General features: G+C 40.6%; 1 protein-coding gene across 1 annotated transcript in view; it reads right to left on the reverse strand.

The window, feature by feature from the left end:
- The window catches only part of fancd2 (FA complementation group D2), a 74594-nt gene that overhangs the window by 34827 nt on the left and 24652 nt on the right, over window positions 1–15115 (reverse strand). The window contains exons 15-29 of the mRNA XM_034166617.1: window positions 13770–13916; window positions 13526–13660; window positions 13307–13438; window positions 12688–12795; window positions 12190–12299; window positions 12063–12117; window positions 9744–9863; window positions 9517–9590; window positions 5061–5204; window positions 3128–3228; window positions 2936–3051; window positions 2730–2838; window positions 2546–2641; window positions 2324–2409; window positions 2092–2247 (exon numbers count right to left, since the gene is read on the reverse strand). Of these exons, the coding sequence (XP_034022508.1) occupies window positions 2092–2247; window positions 2324–2409; window positions 2546–2641; window positions 2730–2838; window positions 2936–3051; window positions 3128–3228; window positions 5061–5204; window positions 9517–9590; window positions 9744–9863; window positions 12063–12117; window positions 12190–12299; window positions 12688–12795; window positions 13307–13438; window positions 13526–13660; window positions 13770–13916 (1689 nt within the window). The remainder of the gene's footprint in view (window positions 1–2091; window positions 2248–2323; window positions 2410–2545; window positions 2642–2729; window positions 2839–2935; window positions 3052–3127; window positions 3229–5060; window positions 5205–9516; window positions 9591–9743; window positions 9864–12062; window positions 12118–12189; window positions 12300–12687; window positions 12796–13306; window positions 13439–13525; window positions 13661–13769; window positions 13917–15115) is intronic.

A 15115-nucleotide genomic window follows, 5' to 3' on the forward strand; every position in this document is an offset into this window, starting at 1 on the left:
TAATCCATCCCACCTCACAGGTGTGCCATATCAAGATGCTGATTAGACACCATGATTAGTGCACAGGTGTGCCTTAGACTGCCCACAATAAAAGGCCACTCTGAAAGGTGCAGTTTTGTTTTATTGGGGGGGGGGGGGGGGGGGGATACCAGTCAGTATCTGGTGTGACCACCATTTGCCTCATGCAGTGCAACACATCTCCTTCGCATAGAGTTGATCAGGTTGTCAATTGTGGCCTGTGGAATGTTGGTCCATTTCTCTTCAATGGCTGTGCGAAGTTGCTGGATATTGGCAGGAACTGGTACACACTGTCGTATACGCCGGTCCAGAGCATCCCAAACATGCTCAATGGGTGACATGTCCGATGAGTATGCCGGCCATGCAAGAACTGGGACATTTTCAGCTTCCAAGAATTGTGTACAGATCCTTGCAACATGGGGCCATGCATTATCCTGCTGCAACATGAGGTGATGTTCTTGGATGTATGGCACAACAATGGGCCTCAGGATCTCGTCACGGTATCTCTGTGCATTCAAAATGCCATCAATAATAACAGATGCGTGCCCATACCATACCGTGGCTGGTCTCAGACGATCTTGGAGGTGAACATGCTGGATGTGGAGGTCCTGGGCTGGTGTGGTTACACGTGGTCTGTGGTTGTGAGGCTGGTTGGATGTACTGCCAAATTCTCTGAAACGCCTTTGGAGACGGCTTATGGTAGAGAAAGGAACATTCAATACACGAGCAACAGCTCTGGTTGACATTCCTGCTGTCAGCATGCCAATTGCACGCTCCCTCAAATCTTGCGACATCTGTGGCATTGTGCTGTATGATAAAACTGCACCTTTCAGAGTGGCCTTTTATTGTGGGCAGTCTAAGGCACACCTGTGCACTAATCATGGTGTCTAATCAGCATCTTGATATGGCACACCTGTGAGGTGGGATGGATTATCTCAGCAAAGGAGAAGTGCTCACTATCACAGATTTAGACGGGTTTGTGAACAATATTTGAGAGAAATGGTGATATTGTGTATGTGGAAAAAGGTTTAGATCTTTGAGTTCATCTCATACAAAATGGGAGCAAAACCAAAAGTGTTGCGTTTATATTTTTGTTGAGTGTATGTATTTATTGATGTATGTGATTTATATCATATGCAACTGTATCATAATTATATACATTGCACTTTTATTTACTATTTTTATTTTGTGTTATTTCATTATTATTATTTATTTAATACTTGTCTCGGGTAATATTCCGTTTTGAATTTTGGGCGAGAAACCCTAAATAAAAAGTAAACAAATAAATAAATAAAAATAAGTGGTCATTATTATTAGTAGTAGTAGTATTAGAAGTAGCAGTAGTATTAAAAATGTCTTCAAAAGTAGACCTTTAATGACAGGGTGTTGTGGAGGGCACACCCCCCCACAATACCCTCTTTCCGTCTGGATGTGCCCCTAGTTTGCAGTCTGAGCAGGAACAAAGAATGTGGAAAAGGCAACCTCACTGACAGGTAAGAAGGTTTTATGAGCGTGTTTTACATCATGCCATCCTCGGGAAGAGATTTTAGTCGTATTTTGGGAGGGGAAAAAAGTGTTAGTGTTTGTTGTTTTGCGCCGCGGGTCTACAACTGGTTTTAGTTCAACCACAGCAAAAACACTCACAAAGACACTCAGCACAGACTTTGGAAAAAAAAGAAAAAAGTTTAAAAATGAGTTTGTAAAATTCTGTACTCTGCTTGCTTTGTCGTCACCGCGCTGTGACACACTCAAACACACCGCACCCACCACGTCCTGCAGCAGAGAGCTGACAGGACACAGAGGAACAAACAGAGACTCACTACCAGGAGGAAAAACAAAAACAGAGGGGTTATTCTAAAAATTGATTTTTGAATGTTTTGAATATGGTAAATCTGATGTCCAGCTTTGATTTTTCGTCATAACGCCCATCCAGCACGAAACCTGCCTTTTGGCAGCCTAATTGAAGGAAATCCGTTGTAGCGACGGCGAACTTTAATCCCTGTAGTTACAAGGTAATTGAAAGACCCCCTCTCGCTTTTAAAACATAAAATCATTTCTTTTCTCTTGGCTTACTTTTGTGTGGAGCTCAGAGTCCAGGAGTGAGCGGGACAGCAAGCCACATTGCAGGACACTAAGCACCTCCATGTCCAACTCCCTAAAAAACTGCCTGTAGGACATCAAGTTGACACCTTGGCGGACCTCCTTGTCTTTATCCTTCTCTGGCTGCTCCTTTAGCACAGGTAGAATGACAGCTTTCACTGAGTAAGAAATGGTGAAAGAACAACCCTGAGAAACGGAAGCTTACTTGTTGTGTTTCTTCTGCCTCAGTCCCCTCCTCGAGCTGAGAGCTGGTGTCTGGTGAATTCTTAGCAGAGGCCTTCCTCTTTTTTCCTGTGTGATCTTTATTTTTAAGTGAAAACACACGCACACAAAAACGTTCCCATTTCAAATTGCACTATCACGCCGTATTCTGTCTAACGTGCAGCCTCCTAAAATGGAGTAAAAGCTTTCTGTTGGTCATAATTACCTTTCTTTGCTTTACTCACACGAGCAGCGGAACTAGATACAACATCTGTGCTTTCGCCATCAAAGTTAGCGAGGGGCGGAATGTAGCCAGGCGTACCTAAAGTGCAAAAAATGTAGTATCATTAAAAAAAAAAATCTGCAGAATCACAGACATGAGCAATAACTGCAATCTCGTGTTGTTTCACCTGCCAGAGTTTTCTCCAACAGTGTCTGCAGGTATGTGATGTTCTGCAGGCGAGTCATTACTTTCATCTTCATTTCAGTTTCTTTTTGCTTACAGAACGCATTTATAATCTATAACAACACATTGCCATCATTAAATACATGACTCCAAAGGGTTTATGTACATATATAAATCAATCTAATTTCAGTGGCAGCAACATGCAGTTACCTCTCTGAACCAGTTGATGGTGTGGAAGAGTAAAGTACAAAGAAACTCCCTCTCAGTTTTTGTTAAACTCTCCACTTTCTCGACTATACCCATGTCTGTGAGGATCAGGGGGCAACCTGCAAGTGAGGGCAACATTATTTCATAACCACAGAGCATTAAATAGGATAATATTTGTAAAATTATCATATTTACCCAGCAGAGCATCAATCTCCTCTAGATCTCCCTGGTGCTGTTTTTCCTCACAGAGCCTCAGAAGGCGAAAAAAGGGGGAGAGACAAAGAGGAGACACCCGTCTGCCCCATAAAATACAGTGAAAAATGAAAAACCTCTCATTATGCAAATAAACATTTTATGAAATTTCCCACAATAAAAGCCATTTGTAAATCTTACACTATTTCAAGTACAGTAGTGTTCAGAATAATAGAAGTGCTATGTGACTAAGATTAATCCAGGTTTTGAGTATATTTCTTATTGTTACATGGGAAACAAGGTACCAGTAGATTCAGATTCTCACAAATCCAACAAGACCAAGCATTCATGATATGCACACTCTTAAGGCTATGAAATTGGGCTATTAGTAAAAAAAAGTAGAAAAGGGGGTGTTCACAATAATAGTAGCATCTGCTATTGACGCTAAAAACTCAAAACTATTATGTTCAAACTGCTTTTTTAGCAATCCTGTGAATCACTAAACTAGTATTTAGTTGTATAACCACAGTTTTTCATGATTTCTTCCCATATGCGAGGCATGGAGTCAACCAGCTTGTGGCACCTTTCAGCTGTTATTCCACTCCAAGATTCTTTAACAACATTCCACAATTCATTCACATTTCTTGGTTTTGCTTCAGAAACAGCTTTTTTGATGTCACCCCACAAGTTCTCAATTGGATTTAGGTCCGGGGATTGGGCAGGCCACTCCAAAATTAATTTTGTTGGTTTGGAACCAAGATTTTGCTCGTTTACTCGTGTGCTTGGAGTCATTGTCTTGTTGAAACACCCATTTCAAGGGCATGTCCTCTTCAGCATAAGGCAACATGACCTCTTCAAGTATTCTGACATATCCAAACTGATCCATGATACCTGGTATGCGATATATAGGCCCAACACCATAGTAGGAGAAACATGCCCATATCATGATGCTTGCACCACCATGCTTCACTGTCTTCACTGTAAACTGTGGCTTGAATTCAGAGTTTGGGGTCGTCTCACAAACTGTGTGCGGACCGTGGACCCAAAAAGAACAATTTTACTCTCATCAGTCCACAAAATATTCCTCCATTTCTCTTTAGGCCAGTTGATGTGTTCTTTGGCAAATTGTAACCTCTTCTGCATATCTTTTATTTAACAGAGGGACTTTGCGGGGGATTCTTACAAATAAATTAGTTTCACACAGGCGTCTAACTGTTACAGCACTTACAGGTAACTCCAGACTGTCTTTGATCATCCTGGAGCTGATCAATAGGCGAGCCTTTGCCATTCTGGTTATTCTTCTATCCATTTTGATGGTTGTTTTCCATTTTCTTCCACGTGTCTCTGTTTTTTTGTCCATTTTAAAACATTGGAGATCATTGTAGATGAACAGCCTATAATTTTTTGCACCTGCGTATATGTTTTCCCCTCTCCAATCAACTTTTTAATCAAGCTACGCTGTTCTTCTGAACAATGTCTTGAACGTCCCATTTTCCTCAGGCTTTCAAAGAGAAAAACATGTTCAACAGGTGCTGGCTTCATCCTTACATAGGGGACACCTGATTCACACCTGATTGTTCCACAAAATAGATGAACCCACTGACTGAATGCCACACTACTATTATTGTGAACACCCCCTTTTCTACTTTTTTTTTTTTTTACTAATAGCCCAATTTCATAGCCTTAAGAGTGTGCATATCATGAATGCTTGGTCTTGTTGGATTTGTGAGAATCTACTGAATCTACTGGTACCTTGTTTCCCATGTAACAATAAGAAATATACTCAAAACCTGGATTAATCTTTTTAGTCACATAGCACTACTATTATTCTGAACACTACTGTATCTATCTATTATATCTATTATCTATCTATCTATCTATCTATCTATCACTGATTGGCTATATTTGGTGATTTGTCAGAGCACGAGTGACTGACTTGTGTGCCTTCTCAGTTTGTGTCCACTTCGCTCCTTTGTTCTGGGCATCTTTGGCCAAAATAGGCAGCAGCTTGATGGCGATACCGCCCTCACTCTCCTCTTCATCCAGGTTGTACAGCACACAGGCCGGAAAAGGAAAGGAACTGGATACAGATGCAGGAAGAGGCAAATAACACAGATCACAGCATTACTTCCCTGCACTCAGCGTGCATACCAAAACCAAAGCCACCCCCTCCTCCCCCCCAAAAATTAAAAACATTTTTCAATGCCAAAGACTATTAACACATTCTGACTCAAAAGCAGAACATGTCACAAGTACATTTACCCCCAAGATTCACTGACATCTATTCTAAGAATGACCACTTCTCATGAAATACAGACAAGAAAACCAAATCCACCTTGGCAAAGGAACTGTGGCCAAGTGCATACAATGGGCTTTTAGTTGTCAGATTACAGTGTCTTTCATCCCTGGTCCTGGGGACTCAATACACTATATTGCACATTTTCCTTGCAACATTTTCTGCCTGACTAGTCAGGTCTGGTGTCTCCCAGCTGTTGAACAGTGGGAACAGTGGCTGAAAAATTAGAGAAGCAAATTTGTAAACACTGTAGTGGGGTGTCACTGACCGAATGGTCCCCCCTAAAAATCGGTCCACCCTGCCTTCACTGCGCATGCGTCATTAGCCGCAGGTTCACTGATCATCATTTCTGCTTAAAACTGCACACCACTCATTTATCTCAGCAACACACATCTGAAGCTTCTGTATTACAATCATTTCCACATAAATTCAGCATTACTTCATCATAAAAGATGGAGGAAGCGATCACAGCGCTGCAGCTGCAGAGCTGCTAGCTTATGCATTCATTGCGCGTTGGTCATTTCAAAGCGTCACAGATTATCGCCTCATTTGTGCTTAAAACGGCCTCGTTTTTGCTTAAAACTGACTTTAGAATGACTGAAGAGGTTTTACCTTGTCATCTGATGGTTAATAATCCAGTTAATCCATTTGATTGCTTTGGGTGAAGAGACTCTGTCTCAGATGAGCTGCTGAGCTCTGAAATGATGCATGCACAGTGGAGGCAGGGTGGACGAATTTTTAGGGGCGGACCTTTCCGGTCTGCGACAGGGGTAACCAACACTTTCGACTGTGTGTGTACAAGCAGCTTCAAGGTGTGAAAGTGATCGTCCATCAAAAAACAAAATAAACAAATATATAAATAAATAAATACATGCACACCTAAAAATAAATAAATAATAATAAAGCAATGCTCTCAGTACAATGTCCCTTAATAATACATTTTTTTAATCCATGATCAGAGTTATGATCTACTACCTTAAAGTGCATATCTCTGGTAAATGAAATGTCACGAGTTGACGATTCTAAATAAAGAATTATGAAAATATCAATGTATTTTGCTTTATTTTTGGTGCCATATGCCCTGAAGAAAGTAAGTCATAAACATGGGGAAATTAGCTTGATTTTATCTCCCACTGATAAACACTAAACAATAAAAGAAATGTTAGTCTGTAAGAAAAGTTGTCTTTGGTCACTTCAGGCGAGGCACCGCCCACTTAGACACATCACTGAAACGAATGAGAAAACCAGAATTTTTTTGCAACTCGAAATCTGTTTTTTTGTGGACTTTGACGGTGAATACAACCCCTGGCAAAAATTATGGAATCACCGGCCTTGGAGGATGTTCATTCAGTTGTTTAATTTTGTAGAAAAAAAGCAGATCACAGACATGACACAAAACTAAAGTCATTTCAAATGGCAACTTTCTGGCTTTAAGAAACACTATAAGAAATCAAGAAAAAAGATTGTGGCAGTCAGTAACGGTTACTTTTTTAGACCAAGCAGAGGAAAAAAATATGGAATCACTCAATTCTGAGGAAAAAATTATGGAATCACCCTGTAAATTTTCATCCCCAAAACTAACACCTGCATCATATCAGATCTGCTCGTTAGTCTGCATCTAAAAAGGAGTGAACACACCTTGGAGAGCTGTTGCACCAAGTGGACTGACATGAATCATGGCTCCAACACGAGAGATGTCAATTGAAACAAAGGAGAGGATTATCAAACTCTTAAAAGAGGGTAAATCATCACGCAATGTTGCAAAAGATGTTGGTTGTTCACAGTCAGCTGTGTCTAAACTCTGGACCAAATACAAACAACATGGGAAGGTTGTTAAAGGCAAACATACTGGTAGACCAAGGAAGACAAAGCGTCAAGACAGAAAACTTAAAGCAATATGTCTCAAAAATCGAAAAATGTACAACAAAACAAATAAGGAACGAATGGGAGGAAACTGGAGTCAACGTCTGTGACCGAACTGTAAGAAACCGCCTAAAGGAAATGGGATTTACATACAGAAAAGCTAAACGAAAGGCATCATTAACACCTAAACAGAAAAAAACAAGGTTACAATGGGCTAAGGAAAAGCAATTGTGGACTGTGGATGACTGGATGAAAGTCATATTCAGTGATGAATCTCGAGTCTGCATTGGGCAAGGTGATGATGCTGGAACTTTTGTTTGGTGCCTTTCCAATGAGATTTATAAAGATGACTGCCTGAAGAGAACATGTAAATTTCCACAGTCATTGATGATATGGGGCTGCATGTCAGGTAAAGGCACTGGGGAGATGGCTGTCATTACATCATCAATAAATGCACAAGTTTATGTTGATATTTTGGACAATTGAAAGGATGTTTGGGGATGATGAAATCATTTTTCAAGATGATAATGCATCTTGCCATAGAGCAAAAACTGCAAAAACATTCCTTGCAAAAAGACACATAGGGTCAATGTCATGGCATAGGGTCAATGTCAATGAGCAGATCTGATTTGATGCAGGTGTTAATTTGGGGGATGAAAATTTACAGGGTGATTCCATAATTTTTTCCTCAGAATTGAGTGATTCCATATTTTGTTCCTCTGCTTGGTCTAAAAAAGTAACCATTACTGACTGCCACAATCTTTTTTTCTTGATTTCTTATAGTGTTTCTTAAAGCCAGAAAGTTGCCATTTGAAATGACTTTAGTTTTGTGTCATGTCTGTGATCTGCTTTTTTTCTACAAAATTAAAACAACTGATTGAACATCCTCTGAGGCCGGTGATTCCATAATTTTTGCCAGGGGTTGTATGTACAAATAGTGAACAGGTGTGTTTTAGGAGGGCTCATCATAACCAATCATGGTGTTTATTAGTTGGGCAGTTTTCTCTCAGATAAGATTTTTGAGCGAGAAGTGGAAGTGTTTTCTACACACCTCCTGTAAAGAATGGAGAAATGACTGCAGCAATCAATGCAGCCGAGCACAGCATCAGAAAAGCGCTTCAAAAACAACTTGGAGCCAGAGCTGCAGAGACGGATTTAGGTAGGAACACAAAGACTTTGAGAGAATGTGACTGCTGCTGTAATCTTAACGTGAGAGAGGTGCTGTGGACACCAAACCCATCTCAAGTTGTCAACTGGTTACCGGATCAATGACTGTGAACTGACAAATGACAAATGGAAGCAACACAAATGCGATGATCAGATCTTTACTGACTGTCATGTGTTCCTAATTCAGATTTTTTTGAAAGATCATGACTGGAACTGGAGCAGGCGCGATTCTGCATGGCTGCTATCTGTGAACATAGGAGAATTCAGTGGGATGCAGCTCTCAAGGTATTTGTTACTCTGTGCTTTTCAGTCTTATTTAGGCGTATTTAACATGGGGCTTTTTTCTGAATATACAAAGCAACCCGGACCGCGTGCTGTTGTAGCTGCTGACCATGAAACTAAGTGGTCACAGACGTAGCGACGTGACCGCCAGCTAAACAAAACTCGATCCCAAGGTTACATAATGATTAGGGATAAAATGGGTATTAATCTGATGTGCAGTTTTCTGATGCACTCTGGCTGAATTTACTTTTATCAGCTTTATTAGCGCAATCACAAGTTAAAGACTTGGAATAAATGATTTATAATCTGGTATATCATTTTTAAAAGATAGCACTGGCTGGAGTGAGATATGCACTTCAAAGCCACCAGCATATTTCATCCACAAGGCAATTAGGATAAAAAAAAAAAACAGTTCACCCACTACATTTTGACAATTAAAATATCATAGGTTTCCAATTTAAGCCTTTCCAACATCACTCTGCCAGTCTCACACAATGTAAAATGCCATCAACTTTTTTTGTTATTGTTGTTATACGCGTAATCCTGTGCTAAAATGTTTTCATACTATTTCTATGAATATACAAACCAATAACAACAAAAAATGAATCTCAATGACCAGAACCTTAATGAACTGACAAATTCCATGATAGTCTATTTCTGCTGCCCCCCTGGTGATGAATCTAAACACATATTAACACAGATGCTTTCTAAACCTGCTGAGATTTCCACATGATCCCACAAAAGAACGAAACTCTTTAAAAGCTGTCAGCTGAAGACTACTTACTCTGTTATTTCTGGTCCTACATCCACCACAAAATCTTCCTGGAAGTCATCCAGAACACTCTTTCCTATCCATTCCTATTAGCAGAAGAACCACAACACCAACAACATGTTAATTATGGTGCAGAAATGTATTTTAATATTATAATATCCATTTTAATTTAAATTCTTATTTGGCAAACATTTATAAATTTAAAGAGATTAATATAAACAGCTGTACAAGAGACACACCTGCACCTGTGGGTCCAAGGTCGAGGTCAAGATCAGGTTGGCCAGTTCATCATAATATAAAGCTGCAGCCTCAGGTGAGCTTTCACTGCATGACTGGACCAGCTCCAAAAGACCTGTCACCTGCAACAAGCCACAGATGGCAGCTGTAACCACAATTAATAACCATAATTACTGACAATAAGTTTACCAAAAATAAATAAAAATTCAACTTGAACTGTTTCATGTCGAGGTTAAAGTGCAGCTTTTACTATGAAACAGGGCAACAAATTAACAAATAGGTGCTTGAGTTGCCTGATGTTTCGCCCATAACAGTCACCATCTCTGCTCCAGCAGATCACCTGCGCTGCCCACACCTGATTAGCCAAATTTGATGTCTGCCACTTCTTTACTGACTGAACATAGGAAAGCAGGTATACAGATGAACATGCACAAGGGATGTACAGAAGCAGTTTGGATTACCACGGCTTTATGGACTGTAATAAATATATCAATGAATGTCAGCATGGTGGTGCAGCTATCTTACACAAAACTGTGCATCAGCTTTAGGCACTTTATCAAGTATTTTTTGAGGCACTGATGTTGTAATTATTGTACAATTTAGACACAAAGACAGAAGCAACCAGGGCAACAATATGTCCCACGTACTATAAACAACTATAAACTATATTATTATATGGTGTGTGATTTCGCCAACTTCTGACTGGCCCATTCGCCACTTTCTGAGCTGTACCACATGCCGAGTTGACCGCTGGTGGAGCACCTCGCGTGCAGCGTAGTGCTAGCCAATCGAGCGACGCCTTCTATCGATAACGACCAATCAGATAACGCGATACAATGCCTACTTTGGCCCGCTTCGAGTTGCGTCGTGCGTCGTCATGATGACGCCGTGTACACAATGCAGTAAAAACTAAGGGCACAGAAAAAACAAACGCTGTTGGCTGCAGCAGCTCCTCTGTCTTCTCTCACAAATGTGTTTAAATACAGTCCATAAAAATCCTGCTCACAGATTGACTGACAGAAACAGGACATGTCCACATCAAGTAGTGGTTCGTTCACGCGCATGCACATCTCGCGGTCAAAGTAGGAAAGATCAACTATAACAGAACTCAGAGCGCAGACCTGCAGCTCAGCACAAATATAAACTAGGAGATAAATCAGAGTGCACAGTCTGTCTGCAGCCAAACTGCACTCTGATTCCTCTGTGCAGAGAACCTGCAGGCTGCGTTCTCACCTTCTCTCTGCCCCCTGCACCCTATGCAGACATTCCTGCGTCGTCATGGCACCACAGGAAGCTCGAGGCAGCCCCGGTGTGAAAGGGGCTTTAGAGATTGTGCTCATGAAGTATTTTGGACCTGTTGGTGCAGTATGACAGTAATAATAAAGAGCTGAAACTTGAGATTGATTTTCAGTTTTAGTGTGTTTGACAAACTCCCTATTTTTTTGTTTACCATATAATAAAACAGTTATAGACTTTCAATTTCGGTGTACCCGTGATTATGCGGACCTGGTCAGGATGGGGTTCAAGGCCTCGGTGAACCCCATCCTGACCAGGTCTGCATAATCACGGGTACACCTCATCAAAAGTCTATAATTGTATAAAATTAACCCTGAAAAAAATAAACAACAAAAGCAACAGAGATTAAAGCTAAATAAATAAATAAATAAAAATCTTCTGACTGAATTTTTTGTTGTTTTGTTTTTTTTTTTTAATGGCCAAATCATAGGCTTTTCATCATCTACCTATCTAAATTGAGACATTCTAAAAATCTATGTTTGAATGTTTTGAATGCAGAACGTATGTGTTCCATGGACACAAGAATTTTTATATCTTGCATCCAGCCTTGACGATATTGCATCAGTGCGAACACTGTCTTTTGGCAGCCCAATTGATGGAAATCAGTCATAGCGACAAAGAACTTTAATCCCTGCAATATTAATAATAACAAGAAGAAGAGTTATTCAACTTATGTGCGATATTATCAAGCATCTTGTAGAATATATAGTCCAGTCATTTAGCTTAAATCTTATATTGTAGCTGACTTTTTTCTATTTAACTGCTAACACTTTCTGTAATTGTGTATACTTAACGAACCATTGTTTACCGTTTCTGTACTCTGGCAAAATAATTTCCTTCGGGATAAATAAAGTTGAGGGCAACCACCCAGGCAAACAAGCGTCCCATCCCTACACCTCTAACATAACCACTGATTTGCCACAGCCAGGAGAAATGGAGCTTCATGTATTAACACGTTTTTAAACTAATAAGTCATGCAAGAAAAAAAAATTTATCTAAAAATCATTACAAAACCTAATATGTACCTGTCTGTAGGTCTCCTGTGGTAATGTCCCATTCTGGGACTCCGTCCCTTTCGGCCTGAGTAGATAATAGCAAAAATAAATGAATGAAGCATGCACTTAAAAAAATTAAAATAAACATTTCTTGTACCTGTGAGCCCCCATGCTGCCGACAACCATGACAGCGCCAATGATGCCAATACGCTTGTATTTAGGCACAGTGCTTGAGAGCTGTTTGCGTATCACTATGTGAATGTCATCCTGAGGAGGAAAATGTAAAAAGAGGAGGGATAACACAAAAAACTGAGTGGAGACAATCAATCAAATAGAAACCTAACTAGCAATTAAAATATTCAAAGAGAGAGAAAAAACTTGTGCTGGTTCCTCAAACTTCAAAATTCCATGTTTTTATGTTGTTGTTGTTTAAGGATGCCTATAAAATTAAACCTTAAAAAAAGTCTAGGGTGATCTAAAAACTACCTTAGACTCTTTAGATTACCCCCCACCCAAATAAATGCATAAATAACAATTAAAAACTTTATCCATAAACCAGAAGCCTCTGACACTGATTGAGTTTTTGGAGAATCACAGCAGGGAGGACTAATGTCAAAACAAAGGTCAGTGAGGTTGTGCATGTGTGACTGTGCACCTGGATGTGAGAGCTGTGCAGTTGTTGTCCAAAGGCCAACTTGCTGAGAAGATGAAAGAGTCTGCGGATCTGCTGAGGAGTGAGATTATCCATGTAGTCCAGGATTCCCTGTATCAATCAGCAGACAAAAGCTAAATGAGCTAAATAAGGAGTAGCAATGTAGCCGTTGGCTCCAAACTTTAATTTGTTATTTTGTCATCAGGTGCAACAGGTTGAACCATTTCTACTTGATAATTGTGTATTTTGTGGAAGAAAAGGCAGTGTGTTAAATTCAGAGGTTACATAACTTTTTAGTTCATCTTTAGCCAACAGCTACAATCTTATATATTAAAGTCAGATATGGATATGCATGTCCGACTGCGCGCGCACACACACACACACACACACACACACACACACACACACACACACACACACACACACACACACACACACACACACACACACACACACACACACACTTAAAACCATTTAGGCTTTAATCAATGCCTCGCCTCCGACATTATGGTTGCTGGGCAACCAATGTCATCATAAATGTCACATTCATGAATGTCTACGAAATCTCGTACTCAAGCATCACCTGGGTAGACTGCTAGTAGCAGATATTTTTATCACTCACCTTGACAAAAACTGCATATAGGGCCATTTCTGAGGGTTTTTCTGTAATAAGGCCACAGAGGAGATCCAGAGCCATGTCCACCTCCCCATTCACACCACTGCACACATGAGTCACCAAGGAGCCAACTACTTCCTACAAGCAAGAAGACCGAATGACCCGGGTTCAGATGTCATTCTCCTCAGACACACATACAGTACACACTTGTACACATTAACCCACCTGCTGACAGTATGAGTCAAAAGCAATAAATGAGTGTTGGTACATGTGCCCACCAAAAGGTACCACACAGGGGTCATGGGAACGCAATAAACTCTGAGCCAAGGCCAGGATGGAGGAAAAATACCCTCGCATGACCTACAAAATCATTAGAAGTGTTAAGACTACATTACTCAAATAATCAGATAAATGTCTTGCAGTTAACATCGATTAATACTTAAGCAGACATTCCTGCAGACAGAGCCACCTGAGAGTAGTCTCTGAAGGTCTTCTGCAGCAGAGCTTCCTGGATGTGTCCTGTCCTCACTTTGACTTTCAACACCCTTTCTGCATTCCGTCGGCTGTGGTTTGCATTGGTGGAATGAAGGATGACAAGCACCAGCAGATCGATCACCTGATGTGGCACAGCAGAAAAAAAAAAAAATGTACAAAAACACAAGCAGGCATGACACATATTAACACCAGGATCATCTCTATACGATGAGGATCCTTCGCAAATGAGTGGCAACTAAAGAACCCAGGACATGTAACATATTGAATCCCACTACATCATTTGCTTCCTTGTTTGCACTCAGGGTCGCCACAGCAAATCTGAGGTGGATCTGCATATCGAATTAGCACAAGTTTTACACCAGATGCCCTTTATGACGCAACTCCACATTATGTGGAAACATGTGGTAGGGGTGGGATTTGAACTGGGGACCTTCTGCACTGAAACCAAGTACACTAACCACTTGGTTATCCTCCAAACAAAAAGAATATTGCTACAGAATTAAAAGCACCATACATGTGTCCATCCAGCAATCCAAACATTTGTCACTATATATCCAAGGTGTTTGGACCAACACTACCATATTGTTAGGGCATAACCCTGTTGTGTCTGATGATTTGCAGACGTTCATGCTGGCTATATGGTCGCAAATTGAGCTTCACCGCCGATGCGTTAACAACCATAATCCACCATGAACATCCGCAAATCATCAGATACAAGGGGATTATTCCCATTCTAATCCAAGTCCATTGTTTGCACAGTTTATTTTTCTGTAGGTAATTCGGTCAGCGAGGCTTACCGTGAGGCAGCTTCACTCCAACAGCGGTCAGGGTGCGGAGTAATCCACCAAATGTGAAAATTCATCAAATGTGAAACGATATGGCATGGTATCTTAAATTCATCCATTTCGGCTGCGTCGTCGGTATGTGTCTTTCTCTCACTCTCAGCTAACAGCGCCATTATGACATCTGCGTAGCAGTGCGCGCGGCTGGTGTTCTGTCAAGATGTGCATCTCGTCACATAAATCGACAGTTCCGCATCCTGACAATATTGCGAATGCGTGCGCAGTTGCACGACAGGAATGACATCTCGTCAGAACACCGGCCAGGGCGCGGAGTAATACATCCAAATGTAAACAGTCGAATATTTTGCTACCATTACTCCGATATTATACGGTCTGAAATCTCACATGATTAACCAATCAGATCTATGGAAAAAATGTAATTGGATTAGAATTCAAATTATAGGTCACATGGGAGTGTAAGTCACAGACAGGGTTGGGTAGGATTACTTTGAAAGAATACATGTGGATTACATGTATG

The sequence above is a fragment of the Thalassophryne amazonica genome, chromosome 3, assembly GCF_902500255.1.
Source record: "Thalassophryne amazonica chromosome 3, fThaAma1.1, whole genome shotgun sequence".
Taxonomy (NCBI): Eukaryota; Metazoa; Chordata; class Actinopteri; order Batrachoidiformes; family Batrachoididae; genus Thalassophryne; species Thalassophryne amazonica.